The sequence below is a fragment of the Pelodiscus sinensis genome, chromosome 2, assembly GCF_052426305.1.
Source record: "Pelodiscus sinensis isolate ZL-2025 chromosome 2, ASM5242630v1, whole genome shotgun sequence".
Taxonomy (NCBI): domain Eukaryota; kingdom Metazoa; phylum Chordata; order Testudines; family Trionychidae; genus Pelodiscus; species Pelodiscus sinensis.
Genome location: NC_143053.1, coordinates 215,619,928 through 215,639,048, shown reverse-complemented (window position 1 = coordinate 215,639,048; position 19,121 = coordinate 215,619,928). Strand labels below are relative to the sequence as shown.

Genomic DNA, 19,121 nt, shown 5'->3' with positions numbered 1-19,121 from the left:
CAGCTGAGCATCCTGCTTTGTAGTGAGAAATTTGGTGAATACTACTTACACTCTTATATGAGCAAAGTATTTTTCTTCTGCTTTCCCCCCTTAAGTAATATGAAGATGAGATTTCTGCAGGATGGGAATTCCTACAGAATAAGGTCAAATTATTTTAAAAAAATATAATTTTCAAAAGACCGTAAATTTTGTAACAGGTGAAAATCACAACCTTAAGAGTGAACTCCCTCATTTATCCACCAAACAGGGACAGACAGCTCAGGCAGCAGCAGTGTCAGCTTCCCAACACTTTTCCTTCTCATGTCTAAAGTCGGATGGTCTCTAGGAGTGAGAAGCTGGTTCACTCTCTAGTCAGTTAAGTCAAAGTGTGTATGGATAAAACTGCAGCATTTAGTGTAAAAATGTATTTGTTTCTGTGGTCTGAGTATTGGTCCACTAGGAATGGGACTGAGACAAGTCTGGGATACTAAATAACATTCTACTGATAAAACTTTTAAAAAAATTAATAGTCTTTTAGCACCTTAGAAACTAACAAAACATGTAGATGGTATCATGAGCTTTCATGGACACAACCAACTTCTTCAGATTTTAATGGTAATAACTATGGTCACTATTGATCTGGACTGGATTTCATTTTCAACCTAGTATTCAGAGGCTTTATAGCTTAACACCCATACCCTGAGACAATTAGTTTTCAAATTTAGTTCAAACTCTTGTTTGATGCTAACATTTCATATTTTACAATTGATTAGTATTCCAATCTTTTAAATTTTCATTTTAGGAGGTCTCTGCTGATACCACTGGTACCCTCACAGCTGTCGAAGAAAGAAAAGAGAAAGTGCCAAGCCCACATCTCAGTCATCTGGTAGTTTTAACAGCTGGCAATACTTTGTATGGTTTGGCAGAGAGAGTGGTAGCCACGGAATCTTTGTAAGTTACATGAAGAGTTTAAATAATTATGGTCACTGTCTGTCTTTTTGAGAAGGTCATCTTAGTCATAAAGATGATGCAGAGATTGCTCTTTTTCAGATAAATTATAAGTACATTAATTGATACGTGTTAACATCTGATGGAACCAATATTTTCACCTAGTCTGAAATTCCTCAATTTGTGTTATGTAGAAGTTCAGTCAGCTTTTTGCTAATCAAATAATTTGTTGTTAAACTAGGGAATCTCTCTCTCTCTCTCTCTCTCTCTCTCTCTCTCTCTCTCTCTATCTATCTATCTATCTATCTATCTATCTAAAGTTTTTCCTGTGGGATGACAGTGACGCCATCACATCACAGCATCCAGAGGCTAGGGGATAGGCACGGGCAGGCAAAGCCCTGGGAGCCAATCTCTACCCACTGCAAGCCCAGCTCTCTCTGGCAACCACATGGAGAGTCAGGCTGGCACGCAACAGCCTCGCCTTCCCTGGTCGCTGGGGGCAGGGTTGGCCTGGTGTGTCATGACCATGGCCTGGCCTTCCCCAGACGCTGGGAGCAGGGCCAGACTGGGACTGGCATGCCACGACCCAGCCTTCCCCAGACACCAGGAGATGGTCTGGGCCTGGCATGGCGTAACTGCAGCCCAGTCTTGCCCAGATACTGAGAGCAAGACTGGGCCTGGCGCGGTGGAGGTGGGGAGAAAGGGCCCGGGCTAGTGCAGCTGGGAATCCGGGGGAAGGATCCTGAGCTGGCACAGGGGCCTAGGCGGGGAGTGAAGAAGGGGCCTGGGCTGGCACAGCTGCAGCACGGCCCTCCCCGGGTAGCTAGGGGGAGAGCTGGGATTGTCTGCCCCCCCTGCAAGAGGAGGGGTTGGCGAGCATAGCAAGCAGGAGACGCAGACTCCTAGTATACTTAGAAGAATGTTCAGTCTTGGTTTTAAAAATAATAGGATGATTGAATCATCCGTAATATTCAAATAAAATCTAAAATTAAAGTTTTCTGCATTGTAGTAAAATGGGATGCTCACTTAAGTTTGGGATGTTTCATATAGTATATGGAAGAATTGTATTAATTATAAAAAGATAATCACATACTTCAGTGAAGTGATTTATTTATAGTTGAAGTGATTAGAATTTTAGAAAGTAAGGTGAGAAATATGAAAAAATGATTCCTGTACTTTATTTAGTAATATCTTGCAGGCAAACAAAATTTAAAAACAAATTATCTTTTCATTATTTTTAGTGGCTTTGTTTATTTTTTGCTTTAATCTCAACCTTATCATTGAAGTCAGAGGCTTTTTGGTTCGCCCTTAATCAGTTCCATTTTCTAATGCATTAGCAAAATGCTGTAGTGTTTAGATTGCAAACAGTGAGAAGGTTTTTGTTTGTTTTTGTTTAATTAAAAATATTTGCAGTGGAAATAAGAGGGAAATGAGTGGAAAAGAAACTTCTTTTTCTGTAAAAGCCAATGTCCTTGGAAGATTTTGGCCTGATAATGTACCGTTAAAGATATAAATGTGGTTCACTACTAAATATTTGATATAAAATTATTTCAGGATCATGGCATATATTTTAATAATAATAACAACAATAACAACAACAACAATAATAGTGGTATTTTCAGTGAAAAAGGAGACAATCCTTGAAAGTTTGTTTATATATATATTGACTAAAATCATGTTGTTGTTCTAGATTAATAACCCACATCTATCAGTTTATGTGCAGTAGTTAAATGTTTTTTTATTCTGAAAACAATTTTAATTTAATTTAATTTAATTTTTATGGTCTTTATGTAATTTGACTAACTCATAATGTGAATAGTTCTTTTGAAAAATAGCAAGGAAAAGCCAGAAAAGTGTTCCAGTGGGAATTTTTCTTTGCATTAATATTTCTTAAGGGGGAAATATGCTTAAAATGCAAATATTTTCCAAAGAGAAAAAGCATTTCTTCTTTGAGGGGTTTTTTCTTGACTTCATTTAGCTTTGAAAATTAAGGTCCGCGACTCAACAGTTTTCCAACAGTATTTTGAAAACACTTTTGGAAACATGACTATTTTGACTACAGGCAGTCCCCGGGTTACGTACAAGATAGGGACTGTAGGTTTGTTCTTAAGTTGAATTTGTATGTAAGTCGGAACTGGTACATATTGTAGGGGAAACTCTAGCCAAACATTTTTTTTAGTTTTGGATAGCATAGGGAAAGGTTAATTCCCCTCTAATGTTTGTTTTGCTGTCTGTTCCCCTGTTCAGAAGATTTCACATCTATTTCTGTCCCTGTGACAAACTCAGGACTAAAGGAGTAACTCATCAAATACCAAACAGCTCTGCACCATGCTTTGAGCTAATAGCTTTATTTCCACACACCACCCAGGGTTCTAGGAGGAGGGTCCTTTTTTTGCTAACACAATGAGGCCAGCACTTTGTTTTGGTGGAGTCTTTGTTTGCCCAGGGAGCCCAGCATGTATAGGGGGAGGAGGGGAGGAGAGGCTGCTTTTGTCTGCTGTTCAGCAGCCTGTTGCTCAGGGGAGGGGGCAGCCTGTTGCTGGCAGAGGGGGAGGGGGAAGGCGTGCAGGATGCGAGGCCGCGGGGGGGGGGCAGCGGGCGTGGGGAGGCACTTTTCCTCTGCCCGGCAGCTCTGCGGGATCCCTGTCCCTGTGGCCAGCTGCTGCAGGCAGAGGCCAGTTGGAGCCGGCCGAAGAGGAGGAGGAGGTGGATTCTAGGACCCAGGTGAGCGAGCCCCGGGGACGCTGCTGCGCTCCGGGAGCCCGGCATGTATAGAGGGGAGGAGGGGCAGAGAGGCTGCTTTTGTCTGTTTGGCAGCCTGTTGCTCAGGGGAGGGGGCAGCCTGTTGCTGGCAGCGGGGGCGTGGGGAGGCACTTTTCCTCTGCCCGGCAGCTCTGCGGGACCCCAGTCGGAGCTGGCCCGAGGAGAAGGAGGATCCTAGGACCCAGGTGAGCGAGCCCGGGAATGCTGCTGCGCATGTGCGGGAGTTGCCTCACCCCGTTCGTATCTAGGGATCCGACGTAAGTCGGATCCACGTAAGTCGGGGACTGCCTGTATGTCAGGGACAATGTATAGTGCTTTTAGCCTTTTGCAGAATGTGTGAAAGAGAAGTTGGAGTTAGTTAATTTACTACAGATACAACCAAAATAAATGTGTGCTTGCATTTTTGCAATATAGACTTTTTTTTTTTTTTTTTGCTTGGTTGGGAAAAGGAGGGGAAGTAGCAAGGATTTTGGCCTTATCCAAAGCACTGAAATTCTTGAAAATCTTTCCATTAACTTCATTTGGCTTTGGATTAGGATTTATGTGTGAACTACCATGAACACCTGGGAATGAAAAGGAGCAAAAGTATAAAATATTGAGTTAGGAGTGCCTAACATACTATGACATAAAATTGGGGGGGAAGGGGATATTTTTAAAGCTAAAAGCTTTCAAATAAGCTTTTATGTCTGGACTACTTGCAAGAGCATTTACTGTAAAGAATTGAAAAGTAGATGCCTCTTAAATATTGTACTCAGATTACAATTAATTGTATATGCTTCCTTAGGGTATTTTTGGCTGAGCAGTTTGAGTTCCTTCAGTCGCATCTTGATGCTGTGATGCCTGCCGCCAAGAAACCCTTTCTCCAGCAATTCTACTCTCAGGTCAGATTTCTGCCATTCACTATTCATTTTTAAACTGAAATTTCCGAATTTGTGCTATATTGTGTGGGTGTTTGCATGATATTGTCACACATTACTTTGTCATAGCAATAAGTTCTGTTACACCTAATTCTGTTTATCTTTTCTTTCAGACTGTGTCAACTGCCAATGAACTACGAAAACCAATATACTGGATTGTAGCTGCTAAAGCTATTGATTATGAACAGATGCTACTCCTCATGGCTAATGTGAAATGGGATGTGAAGGAGATCATGTCACAACACAATATATATGTTGATTCTCTTTTAAAGGTGAATATTTTCCTGGAAACATCTAGTGTATTTGATTATTCTTTTGAGGGCTTATGTCATCAGACATTTACCATAGATCCTGTAGGGCAAACCAGTCCTGCAAGTAACCGTAAAAAAAATAAGATGATCTGCTTGGTCCCTTACAGACAGGGCAAGAATATGTATATATCCGATATTAATGTAAAGATACAGGCTGGATTTTAAAAGGAACATAAGTAAGTTAAGCATCCAACTTCCTCTAAATGCCGATGAGAAATGGGTGTCTTAATGGCCAAAGGCTCTTTATTACATATAAGCTAGTGTTAGTGCTCAGAAGGAGTTCCTCCCACGTATAGCACAGCATAATTTATACTTTGCTTTAAATATATATTCACAGTAACAGTTTTTTAAATTATATGAGTATTTAGATAGTAATTAGAGTGTTAATGTCAGAAGCATTTCTCAGCTTGTTAAAGAAAATTTGGAAGACTTTGTATCTGGTGAATTGTGAAATCTGGTATGTAGTTTATAAAAATGTGGCATCTACACATTGTAACAGACATCTCTACACTTTTCTCCATTAACTGGAAAAAAGTGAGAATATAGCAGTGTAAGAAGAGTATAAATCTTTGCAATTTGCCTTTATGTCCTGTTTATTTTTGACTGGGTTCTTTTAAGGGAATTTTTCTGCTTATGTTTCAGAAGTGGAATAGCTTCCATAAACCACAGAATTGCTGCTGTATTTGACCCTCAGGACAAAAATAAAGGCAATATTATTCATTTTCGGCCTCTGCATTATGGACCTAAAAATAGTTTGCATAGTGTAGCTTTTGGGTGATTATTTAATGGTTAAGAGAGAACTCTTTTCTACCTCTACTGGTTGTCATCTTACAAGCACTGATATTGAGAATCTTATACAGGGCTGGGCAAAATGTGGCCCGGGGGCTGGATCTGGCCCACCAAGTCACCAGATCCATCCTGTGGACCACACTGCTGGGACTTTCAAGGCATGCAGCTACTGTGGTTTAAAGCATAGTCCATGTGGCTCTCTGCTCTGCAGAGAGAAGGAGGCTTTGTGTGATCTCCTGGCCCCCGGACCAGTCTTCAGCTCCTATAGGCTGGAAACAACCTGGACGATGGGGGTAGCACAAGCCTCTTTCCCTTCCAGGAGCTGAGAGCCACGTGGAGGGAACAAGCCTGCAGTTTTAAGTGTTCTGGACCTGCAGTAGGCAGGGATCCCAGCCTGCCTTGGTTGGGGGGGAGGTGCTGCAGGGCTGCTGCCTTAGGTAAGCGCCTCCCAGTCAGAGCCTGCCTCCGGCACCCTTGTCTTTCCTGCATCCCAACTTCCTCCCCCAGGTCACCATCCAAACCCTCTGCCCCAAGTCACAGCTCCCTCCCAGACCATGTACCCCCTCTTACACTCCTCTCCCAGGCCAGAATCCTCCTGTACCCAAACACCCTCCCAGACCCTGCACCCCCGTCTCCTGCCCCAATCACCATCCAAACCCTCTGCAGTCTGCACCTCCTTTTCCCCTTCTCCCACGTCACATCTCCCTCTCAGACTTTGCTTCTCCTCCTGGAGCCCCTCCCCCAGGCCAGAATCCTCTCCTGCACCAATACCCTACATCCAAGTCCCCTGACCCAGGTCACAACCCTCTCCTTCATCCAAACTCCCTCTCAGACCTCACACTGTCTCCTGCACCCCAGTCCCTTACCCTGTGCACCCTTCTGCACCCAACCTCCACCCTAGACCCCACATCTCCTTCACAGAAAAGTGCAACCCTTCACCACTTGGAGTGGCCTCCCACCAAAAATTATTGCCCACCCCTTCCCTGATATGAAGCCAACAGATTTTGAAGATGTCTCTACCCAGTTATTCACTGTGTATGTATACTTCTAAGGAGAGTAGATAAATTAATTGTTTTCTTCCCAGATGTTTCACTAGTATGGAGTAATACTCATTTCTGCATTTGTGAGTGTAGATACTTTGCCATTTAAGGGGAAAATGTTTTGGTGCCTCAGTTGCTCTTGTGGAAATTATTTTAGCTCATTTGTCCTAGCCAAATACCAGTTGTGTGTATTTAAGTCTCTCTACTAAAATTCCCTCTGTAGTTTTATTTCTTAATTTGTTTGCATTTGTAAGATGCGCTAATTAACAGCCCCGGAACAAACCCCTTATTTAACCTCAGATTAAGAATAGTATGAGCAGCTGCTGTCAAGCTTTTCCCCACCCAACCACATCAGGGCTGATCATGAAAAAACTAACTCTGGGATTGTGGGATAGTTCAGTCAGTGCTTCTTTAATGCTTATGAACCTGACACTTGGTGCAAATATTAGCAGATTTAAAAAAAATTGAGCCACTTATTTCCTGAGAACCACCATGAGACCTACAGCTCCTTTCACCAAAGTCACCAGATAGCCATTGATGGTGAATATTAGTAACTCTGTACTTATCAACCTACAGTGTTGCATAGTGTAGCTGTGTGCTGACCCAGAGTTGGTTTGACTTCAGTGGTGAATGAAGAGTCATGGATGGGTAAAACTTTTAAAGTAATTTGGAATTATCTGGTGTCAAATGTTCACTGCGAATGAAAAATATGACATGACATTTCCTTTCTACTCTTTCAGAGTTAGGTGACACAGTTAATTAGTTGGTAGATGATTAGGAATTAAGATATCGTAATTGGAGTTTTTGTGCTGGTTTTCGATTGGGTTTCATAATACAGTAAAACTCCAGTGGTCCGGCATTCCTGATGGTCTGGCACCATCTGGAACCTGGAAGTGCTCCGGGCAGCTGGACGATTGGAGCTGCTCTGCCCCCGGCTTTCCCGATTCAGCTGCTGCTGAAACTGACCAGCGGCTGACTCTGGGAAGCTGGGGGCAGAGCTGCTGGGGTGCTGCCGGGTTGGTCCCATAGCGTCGCCCTTCGGCGCTATGGGACCAACCCAGCAGCACCCCAGCCGCTTTGCCCCAGACTTCCCCAAGTCAGCCGCTGCTGAAACTGACCAGTTTCAGCAGCGGCTGACTTGGGGAAGTCTGGGGCAGAGCAGCTGGGGTGCTGCCGGGTTGGTCCCACAGTGCCAAGGGGTGCATCCCCCCCACTCCGCCCCAGACCCCTCATAGCCCCCCCCTTCCTATAGTCTGGGATATCTGATAATCCTGCACCCCCTGGGTCCTAAAGGTTTATCGGAAGTTTACTGTATTAGGAACAGAACTTTTACATTTCAGAGTCTAAAATGAAGCCGCTAAATCCACACTTAGAAGTTTAAGAAGTTCTGTAAATGATTTACCAGTAGATGAAAAGAAAGTTGCATGCTCTTGATGTTGTTATTGTATTTATCAGTGTAACCTGTTTACATTAAGCACCTCTTGTTTTCTTTTGTCTTGCTTCCTTATGTTCTCTCCTACACCTTGTCTGGTTCATCTCTCTTCATCTTTCCTCCCTTTCTAAATAAATGCACTATGTAATCCTTCTTTTATGCTCATAGAACAATATATTCTTTTATTTGACCAGGAATTTGAACAGTTTAACAGAAGGTTGAATGAGGTGTCTAAAAGAGTCCGTATTCCATTGCCAGTGTCAAATATTCTTTGGGAGCATTGTATACGACTAGCCAATAGAACTATTGTGGAAGGGTAAGTGGTCCATTAAAGCCTCTGTAACATTAGTCTTCACTAAATACTTTGTTAATGGCAATGTTTCCCTTAGTTTTGATAAAATAATGAACTCCACTTTGAACTCCTGCATGTGATAGCTTCATTGATGGCAGCAAAGCTCTTCATAGGCACAGGAACTTGCCTTCATGGAGTTCATTATAGGATTGGTCCTTAAAATATCCTATCAGGTTTGAGGATGTACAAATATGTGGCTGTTACTGACAATTGGCACTGTCCAGTGTCCAAAACAGTGGACATAAAATAAGACACATCCTTTTCTCAAATAGTTTGTGTGGACCATACTTCAGCAAAATAGTGAGGAAAAAAGATCAACACAGAATAGTATCTTATAGAAATATGTACTGTAATGGTAGCCAGATTGCTGTGCTTCCATCCGATGATGCCCAAGCAAGGAAGAAGAAAGGAATGGGCACTTGCTGACAGAATTCCATCCTGAAGACCAATCTAGTGCTGCCACTAAGATGTGATGGGAGCAAGAAGCTTCCAACCCATTCATCCGCTATTGTTTCTGATAGGAAGAGATAGGAAGACAAGTGAGTGTCTCAGGCATTCCCCCCACTCTCAACAGAGACTGTGATTGAAGGGCTGTGCATGTACTGGAGGCAGCTAGCTTGTATTTGGCAGTGGGGCCAAGAGCATGTCTTCTGACATTTTGATTTGTGTGAGTTCTTGTCCACTCCCTCATGGCTTTCAAAATACCTCTGTTCTGCATCATGATATCTGCCTTCCTCCGTTCCTTCTTGCTAGCTCTATTTTCCCTTCCTCAGTACCCTCACCTGTTTATAGTTCTCACCACCACCATCCACTCCTTTTTCTAACTTGATCTTTTTCCAGCACAAACCTAGGCCCCACATCTGCATCTTCCTATCTTCACCTCTGGTGACTTTTTCTTCAGCTCAGGGCTTGTCTCCCTACCAGTCCTCTCCATTTTCCATGCCCATTACTGCCACTGCCATGACAGCTCTTCTCATACCCGTTGTCCTATCCGGATGCCAATCCTTCTATATCCTCTCATTTTCTACCTACCCCTGGAACATCCACTCCACCTCTAGGAGGACCACAGTCATCCACAAACCTTCATCTCTTAGCTTTGAGGGTGCATCTACACAGCAGTGTTATTTCAAAATAACGGCCATTATTTTGAAATAACAATGCGAGCATCTACATAGCAAGTCCGTTATTTCGAAATGATATTAGAAATAATGGGTGGCTTATTCTGACTTCTGTAAACCTCATTCCATGAGGAATAACACCTATTCTGAAATAGAAGAAGTGTAGATGCTCCACTGCTGGTATTTTTAAATAGCTCCTTCCCAGGCCATTCAAAGTAGCTACTCCCCAGTGCCTCTTAGAGCTCTAAATCGAGGTTGCACATCCACATTAGGGAAGCCTGCCTTGAACTAGTTTTGAGGCATCCCTGTACTTTAGACATGCTATTTCAAAATAAGATATGTCAGAGTATTTCTTTTGGAATAGCTTATTTCAAGCATTTGACATTGCTTCTTCAGGTGTCATTGTTTAGAGAGACCAATCCTTACCCCAATGAGACTGTGGTGGGAATGTTGGCCTTCACCATTCCCAATCCTTCTGCTTCCAATCTCTCCCTTCCTCCTCCCCTATCCCTCTTCTTTTGAACACCACTGCATCTAACTCCTCTCTCCTTGACCCCTCCATGTTTCTGTCAGTGCCCACTCAGCTCCTCCCTATCAGTCTTCCTTTCTGATTTCAGCACCTGATGTTCTCTTCCTCACCTTGCAATCTCCTATCTGATCCTCTGTAACTTCATCTTCTATGTTAATGACCCATCTGATCCCATAGTTCCACCTCTCTTCACTCTCACCACCTCATTTGGCCTGCTGCCCTGATTTAATTCTCCCATTCACCAAAAAGCCATTCACTTGATTTGGTCATCCCCTCTCTATTACACGGCCTCTTTCAGCATTGTCCATCAACCTCACCCTCATACTGTCTCAATCAGCATTTCCCTGACTCCAGTTTACAGCACTGATGTCTCATTTGCTCTCAGCCCTCTCCTTCCTGCCCTTCTGTCCCTTTGCTTTGTCAGTATGACTTGTTTCTCTCCATTCTTTCCTGTCTTCCACCCATAACTCTTCTTCCCATCACAAGTTTTCCCAGCTAAACCCCAGCCCTGGATCATCCCCCTCCTTTTATGCTGCAGGGTATCTCTTGCAGCAATCCTATGACCAGGCTGATTTATTCCACTGCAGATTCATTCTCTCGTCTTTCAGTTCTGTTATCTTCCATGCTAAACAACTTTACTTCTTCCAATTAATTGAATCCCACACCTGCAATCCCAGCTGCCTTCTTGCCGCCTTTCGTTATCCCTTCAAATTATCCCCTTCTCCTGCCTCCATTTCTCTTTCTGCACAGGATCCCACTGATTTCTTTTAAGAGAAAATTGGCAAAATATGACATGACCTTCCTTTTCCTCCTTCCCCTCCTGCAACACTTTCCTCCTTTTCCCCGTCTCATATAAAGTTTCTTGTCTATTCTCCTTTAATACCCTCCACTTGGCCCAGTGACACCAACTTACAACCCATCTCCTAATCTCCTTTAACACCCACTCTCATCTCATCCTTAATCTTCTCCTTAACTTCTTAGTCTCTTCTGTCTCTTCCATTCAGATTAAACCCATGCTTTAGTCTCGCCTGTCTTGAATTCATTCATATTGCTGCTGTAAGGACCATTTTCCCAGACTGTTACTTTGACCATGTTACCCTCTCTTTGAATCCTTCCACTGGTTGCTGCTTTGCTGTTACATCAAACGTAAATTGTATGTTTTCATTTTCATCACCTATCGCTACCCTACCTCTCATCTCTCATGCAACATAAACATCTTGACTCTTGCGTCTGACTGGCCCACTGTGCCACCCTCCATCACCCTCTTGGCACCTTTGTGGTGTCTCCCTTGCTGCCCTCTACACTTGGAGGAGGTCTCTTGTAAATATCTCTGAAGCTACCACATTATCCTCCTCCAGATTTTGCCATATAGTTTGCTTTTCCCATGATGCCTATCAAAAGAACCCAAACAACTCCCTCTCCCCCCCTCCCCCAAAAAAAACCCCAACCTTTAACAGTGGTTAAGCTGTTCATGTGCTGAGACCACTGGCTATCATACTGGCTAATACTGTTTCAGTCTTTCCTGGTGTTCCCCTTTGTCTGTATGTACCCGCCTATTGTCTCTTGTCTAATCTTTACACGATAAACTCTTTGGTGCAGGGACTGTTTGTCTGTCCTGTTTGTAAAGCTCAGTGATCCATGAGTGGGACTAATAGGTGACACAGTAATAAAACAATAAACAGTGAAACTAATTTTGCATCAGGAAGACCGAGGGAGAGAACTCTTAGCCCTCGAATCAGAACCATAGTTGTGTCCACATTTATGGTGTTAAGGACAAAGATACTAATGAATCCCAGATATTGTTCACTGCCTTGAAGTCATTTCTCTTCACTTGTTACCCCTTTTAGTTATGCCAATGTCAAGAAGTGTAGCAATGAAGGGCGTGCCCTGATGCAGTTGGACTTCCAACAGTTTTTAATGAAGCTAGAAAAGCTAACAGACATTAGGCCCATTCCGGATAAGGAATTTGTGGAGACCTACATTAAAGCTTACTATCTGACTGAAAATGATATGGAGCGCTGGATCAAGGAGCATAGGGTAAGAGTTAAATTTTGGTATATTTTTTTACCATGAGGATTTTTTTTCATGGTCGGTGGTATCACATTAATTATACTATATTCTATGTAATATGCTCACGGCTAGTGTGTGTACTGATTTTACATTGTACACCTGGATCATCAGATATGCTTCAGTCATTTTTTGTATTCAAGTGTCATAATTTTCTATTAGAATTCTTTAATACATAGAAACACATGCTCACAGATAGACAATATGGAGAGCTGTCCACATTTCATAATGATGAGTACTAAACAAATATCAGGTGTGGGTTGGCAAGGATAGGGGAATATCAGGTGTGGGTTTGTAGGAGGAGGGGAATATCAGGTAGGGGTTGGCAGCCCAGCGCGCTAACAGTGGTGCGGTGTCTCACCACCACATCAGTGGGGATCCTCCCACAACACATTGACCATCTGTTAAGCCACAAAACTGTCAAACTAACTCCCCCTTGACTGCTTCCTACCCGAGCTACTGATCAGGCTCCTCAGGTTTGTCTGGGTACTTAGCCGCTGGTAGTCCCTCCAGCTCTTCCTCAGCCTTGGGCCTCTAAAAGTCCTGGTTCGACAGCAGGGTCAGCGTGTGGCAGTGAGCAGGGCACATGTCTCTCCTTCCCTGCGTTTAACAGCAGAGTCTGGAGGGAGCAGCCTGTGTCTGACTTCTTCCCCAATGGAGGCCCTGCTTTTATACTTCCTGCTCCATTCCTCCACTTCCTAGGGGTGGAGTAAGCTTGGTCTGCCTCTGCCTACACAGGCATAGAGAGTGGCTCCTCAGCCTCTGGCTCAGAGGGAGCCCACACTGGCTCCCTACAATCCTGCAAAGAGGTACGTGCTACTCAAGCCATGCAGTTCACGGATGCATTAAAATACCCTTCAAATTAATAGCGACGAAGAGTCCTGTGGCACCTTATAGACTAACTGAAGTGTAGGAGCATAAGCTTTCGTGGGCAAAGACCCACTTCGTCAGATGCATGTAGTGGAAATTTCCAGAGGCAGGAATAAATATGCAGGCCAGGATCAGGCTGGAGATGACCAGGTGGATCCAATCAAGGAGGATGAGGCCCACTTCTAGCAGCTGATCTGGAGGTGTGAATTCCAAGAGAATAGAAGCTGCTTTTGTAGTTAGCAAGCCATTCACAGTCTTTGTTTAATCCAGAGTTGATTGTGTCAAACTTAAAGATGAACTGTAGCTCAGCAGTTTCTCTTTGAAGTCTGGTCCTGAAGTTTTTTTGCTGCAGGATGGCTACTTTTAGATCTGCAATAGTGTGTCCAGGAAGATTGAAGTGTTCCCCTACAGGTTTTTGTATGTTGCCATTCCTAATATCAGATTTGTGTCCATTGATTCTTTTACGTAGGGACTGTCCTGTTTGGCCGATGTATATAGCAGTGGGGCATTGTTGGCACATGATGGCATATATTACGTTGGTGGATGTGCAGGAGAATGTACCAGTGACAGTATGGCTGATCTGGTTAGGTCCTGTGATGGTGTTGCTGGTGTATATATGTGGGCAGAGTTGGCACCGAGGTTTGTTGCAAGGATTGGTTCCTGAGTTCGAGTTATTATGGTGCGGTGTGTAGTTGCTGGTGAGAATATGCTTCAGGTTGGCGGGTTGTCTGTGGGCAAGGACCGGCCTACCTCCCAAGGCCTGTGAGAGCAAGGGATCATTGTCCAGGATGGGCTGAAGATCACTAATGATGCGTTGGAGAGGTTTTAGCTGGGGACTATAGGTGATGGCCAGTGGTGTTCTGTTGGTTTCTTTCTTGGGCTTGTCCCGTAGCAGGAGGCTTCTGGGTACACGTCTGGCTCTGTCAATCTGTCTCCTCACTTCCTCGTGTGGGTATCGCAGTTTACAGAATGCTTGTTGAAGGTCTTGTAGGTGTAGGTCTCTGTCTGAGGGGTTGGAGCATATGCGGTTGTACCTCAGTGCTTGGCTGTAAACAATGGATCGTGTGGTGTGTCCGGGATGGAAACTGGAGGCATGCAGGTAAGTATAGCGGTCGGTAGGTTTTCTGTATAGGGTGGTATTGATATGACCATCACTTATTTGTATCGTGGTGTCCAGGAAATGGACCTCCCGTGTAGATTGGTCCATGCTGAGGTTGATGGTGGGGTGGAAGCTGTTGAAATCATGGTGAAATTCTTCCAGAGTCTCCTTCCCATGGGTCCAGATGATGAAGATGTCATCGATGTAGCGTAGGTAGAGAAGGGGTGTAAGTGGACGAGAGCTGAGAAAGCGTTGTTCCAGGTCAGCCATAAAAATGTTGGCGTATTGTGGGGCCATGCGGGTGCCCATAGCAGTGCCACTGGTCTGGAGGTATATGTTGTCACCAAATCTGAAATAGTTGTGTGTGAGGATAAATTCACAGAGTTCAGCCACCAGTTGTGCTGTGGCATCATCAGGAATACTGTTCCTGACAGCTTGTACTCCATCTGCATGTGGGATGTTTGTGTAGAGAGCCTCTACATCCATGGTGGCTAGGATGGTGTTTTCTGGAAGATCACCTATGCATTGTAGTTTTCTCAGGAAATCCGTAGTGTCACGAAGGTAACTGGGAGTGCTGGTGGCGTAGGGTCTGAGCAGAGAATCCACATAGCCAGACAGTCCTTCAGTAAGAGTGCCAATGCCCGAGATGATGGGGCGTCCGGGATTTCCAGGTTTGTGGATCTTGGGTAATAGATAGAACAACCCTGGTCGGGGCTCTAAAGGTGTGTCGATTTGTTCCTGTGTTTGTTTGGGGAGTGTCCTGAGCAGATGGTGCAGTTTCTTAGTATATTCCTTAGTGGGATCTGAGGAAAGTGGCCTGTAGAATATGGTATTGGAGAGTTGTCTGGCAGCCTCCTTTAGGTAGTCAGGCCTGTTCATGATGACAACAGCACCTCCTTTGTCAGCCTCTTTGATTATAATGTCAGAGTTGTTCCGGAGGCTGTGGATGGCATTACGTTCTGCACGACTGAGGTTACCAGGCAAGCGATGCTGTTTTTCCACAATTTCTGCCAATTGGGCCTCATCCTCCTTGATTGGATCCACCTGGTCATCTCCAGCCTGATCCTGGCCTGCATATTTATTCCTGCCTCTGGAAATTTCCACTACATGCATCTGACGAAGTGGGTCTTTGCCCACGAAAGCTTATGCTCCTACACTTCAGTTAGTCTATAAGGTGCCACAGGACTCTTCGTCGCTTTTGCAGATTCAGACTAACACGGCTACCCCTCTGATACCTTCAAATTAATGATGCCCTAGATGGCAGTTATGTTTGAATGTGTACAGACATTTTCCCTGTATCCATTATTAGGCAGTGAAGGCCAAATAATACTGCCAGTGTGGTTCTACTACTTCACTCCCAATTATAAAGCCTTATTGCCAGTGTCGAGGACATCTGAGGATGCCACAAACTGTTGTTGTCTCACCACCACCTGCTCAGTAACCTTTACATATATCTGGAGTTAGAAATAGGCCTGTCACTAGTTAGTAAACTTGTCAACATTAAAAGTTGGATTCCTGGGGAAAGGTCCCACGCAGCCTTTTACAACGTAATGGTTCTGTGTTGACCTTAAGGAGACATTGACGGTCTCCACCATGCTGGCCCAGTGCCAGCCTTTCCCCAACTAAAAGGATGTGGGATCATCTTGATGGTTGTAATTTGAAGTACCCCTAACCCACTAGGATGGACAACAAAATAAAACACGTTGGGTACTCTCACACAAGATGACTGGAGAGCAGATGTGCATGGTCATCCAATACTGCACTCTGTGTTCACTTGGCAGGGATGTAACAGCCAGTCAGTAGCAACTCTTTCCTTTTCCTTTTGAGTCTGTTACAACTGGTCATAGAATGCTGCTGTCAAAGTAGCAAAGACAGCTGATGGAAGAAGAGGGTGGGGTTCTTTAAGAAGCATTGAAACAATGAAATATGATTGGTGGACTAAATAGTGACTGCATAAGTCTAAAACATTTTAGTGGTCAGAACAGGAAGTAGAGGAAATGCTAAGAAAGGGCTAAGGGTGTATATGCAGAAGAAAGGGGATACAATTAAGAAAGGGAAAACTTTGGCTGAATATCAGGGTAATCTTCCTGACAAATCTAAAAGTTGTATACTTCCCTGGGAAGGGCTGAGAACTCCTTCATTTATAACCAAACTGGGCAATACACTAACAGAAGTATGCTGAAGGACAAACTAGCACTAGTGAGGGTGGAGGATAGATGGGATGATCTATTAGGACTTTTCAGTTGCTAATTCTTGACACACTATGCGAGTCCAACATTTCTTCAGAATTCCTCCATCTCATACGGAACGTGACAACTTTTGAATGTACGTTATTCTCAGGCCAGTTATAAAACCATACACACCTCTAAGCCTGTTGGCGCTCTGTCTGAAGTACTTTACAAATGGCATCCCTTCAAAGAGCCATTCTCCTGTCCAAGTGAGTTAACAAGCCAATTTCATCAGTGAGTGAACAGAATTCTCTCCCAGCATGATCATCAGTGGTTGTTGGGGGTGTTTCAGTCAAACACTGCCTGCTCATTCCAGCCTCATTAGTAGAGACAGCAGCGTATTCTGAGGAAGTGAACCTGGTACAGTATTATGATCAAGAAAAATTACCATATGTTGACTAAAAAATTAGGAACATCTTCCACAATTTTGGATCATGAGATACCTAGCAAAGAATTTGACAAATGGGACTTTTTGAGTGAATTCCTATTGTTCACACAGCGGAACAGATTTTAAATAGCTGTGGGCTGGAGGAGCAGAATGGGTAGTGATATGCAAAGAAGTCCATTATGTGCTGCTGGTGGAGCTCTGGAAACAAATGGAAGCAGATTAGCCAGTTTTGTGGAAAGCTCTGTCCCATTATTAGCCTCCATCCCTTAATAAAGTTTAAGACATCTGATAAGTTTCATGGAACATAAACATTAATCATCCAAAAATGAATGTTTATAATTAGGCTCTAAATTTTAGTTTCTCCGTCTCTGCAAATGGATTTTAAGACTTAAGTAATAAAGCAAAAAAAAAAAAAAAAAAAAAAAGGAGGGAAAACAGAGTTTTTTCCTTCTTCTGAAATGCTGGGCCAGAATCCAAAGTACTATCTTAGCTATTTCTTTGTCTCTGTTTTGATAGTGTCTAGTGCACACTGGGTGCTCATGCAGTCTAAACAATCAATAACAGGATTGTTTGGGGCCACACACTGTTAGGATGAAAAGTCTTTTGAAATGATACATTGAATCTGTATTTCAGGATTACTTAAGTCTATCTAGAAGTTTGTTTTACTTAGGCAAATGCATTGCTTTCACCTAACTTGAGCAGTGAGAATTAGAAAGCTGTCATTTGTTGACGTACATTGAATAATTCTTATTTGAATCTGCTGGTGCTTACATTTTGAAGTCAATCTGCTTTAAAACAAAATAAAGGGGAATTCTGGCAAATCTGTTTTACAAGTATTAAGAATTCTATTAAAATGTTTACAATATTTTTAAAATTTGTTCATCATCTAGTAAAACTAATGTGGAATGTCTTATTGCTAAAATATTAAATAAAAGCCAAGTGGAAGTAAGAAGTCAAAAGAAACAGGTCATTAATTTGTTAGTCACTGTTTCTTTAGAATTTTTTTGCAATTGTATTAAAGGTTTATCCAGTTTGCATTTTTTTTCAAAAGAATGGAAAATACATTTTAAGTGGGTTAAGATGTTTAAGTAGTCAAAAAATTATTTTCTGTCCCACACACTCTTAAACTGTAAGCATTTTCCATTATAATCTGCCATGTAGCAAAACACTGTTTTGTTTACTACTACATGAGTATTATCCAGATCTGGCTAAGCTAGCAGCTTTAAATTTGTGTGTATGTGTACCAAGAATTTTTATACATTGAAAAGTTGATCAATTTTTTTTATTTAATTGCATATTTTGTCTGGTTATTTATATTCAGTTTGATATAAAATGATCTGCTTTATTTGGCCAGGAATATTCCACCAAGCAGTTGATCAATCTGGTGAATGTTTGTCTGGGATCCCATATCAACAAAAAAGCAAGACAGAAACTGCTAGCAGCAATTGATGACATAGACAGACCTAAAAGATAATTGGAGAAAGTTCATTTTCTTGTGATGTGAACCTTCTTCTGTTAATATGCTGCATGCAAACAAATCTCTTGTGGACTATTGAGGAGATTCTGTTAACAAAAATACTGTGTATGGCCTCTATTATTTGTGTTGGAAACCCTTTGATGAATCAGTGTATAATTCTCAAATACAACTTTTATAACTTGTAGTCTTTTCTGTTTCTTTGGTTATTTTCCTGTACTAAAAGGACACTATTGTTGTGCTAGTTCTTCTGTATATTTTGCAACACTGTATACTGTAAGTAAATCAAAATTACAAGGAGACACGTTGGCTTAATATATAGTTGGTGTATTTTTGGTCAAAGAACCACTTAAAATGTGGTAGTTCTTATTGCCTTCCACCTTAGGAACTTGTGCTTTATTATGAACACATGTAAAGGGGAGGGAAAATGTACAGTATATTCTAATGATGAACCTTGCATGTGGATTAAGAGAGCAAACCATCAAATCAATATTGTAATATTAAGACTATAGTCTTCATATAGATTTTAAATGTATGTTTATTTCAAAACTGTCATATCAATAAATTGACCAGAAATGATGGGAAGGTAATAAATGCTGTACACTAATATGAACTGTTTTGTGAGAATTCCTTTGCTAGTTTGTAAAACATACTACTGTATGTAGTTTACAACAAATTATTACAGTTCTCTCATAATACTTTTCCCCTCCTCGCTCCCAGGTAATAATGGGAATGATGTGCTGGCTAAGACACTGGCCTGCAACTCAGATCAGTTGGGTTCTACTCCCTACTTTCAGAGGCCTCCTGGCGATCTTTG

At 42.6% G+C, this 19,121-nt stretch overlaps 1 protein-coding gene across 5 annotated transcripts in view; it reads left to right on the top strand.

The window, feature by feature from the left end:
• VPS50 (VPS50 subunit of EARP/GARPII complex) overlaps positions 1-18,917 on the top strand; it is a 177,208-nt gene extending 158,291 nt beyond the window's left edge. For 4 of the 5 annotated variants that reach the window (XM_075922362.2, XM_006114479.5, XM_006114480.5 and 1 more), the window contains 6 exons: positions 782-930; positions 4,475-4,571; positions 4,721-4,879; positions 8,374-8,495; positions 12,026-12,215; positions 18,185-18,917. In XM_075922362.2, the coding sequence (XP_075778477.1) occupies positions 782-930; positions 4,475-4,571; positions 4,721-4,879; positions 8,374-8,495; positions 12,026-12,215; positions 18,185-18,304 (837 nt within the window). In that variant the 3' untranslated portion in view covers positions 18,305-18,917. Of the gene's footprint in view, positions 1-781; positions 931-4,474; positions 4,572-4,720; positions 4,880-5,560; positions 7,744-8,373; positions 8,496-12,025; positions 12,216-18,184 lie in introns of those variants that run through there. The other variant, XM_075922363.2, reaches the window with a different exon arrangement.
• Positions 18,918-19,121: the final 204 nt, after the last annotated feature.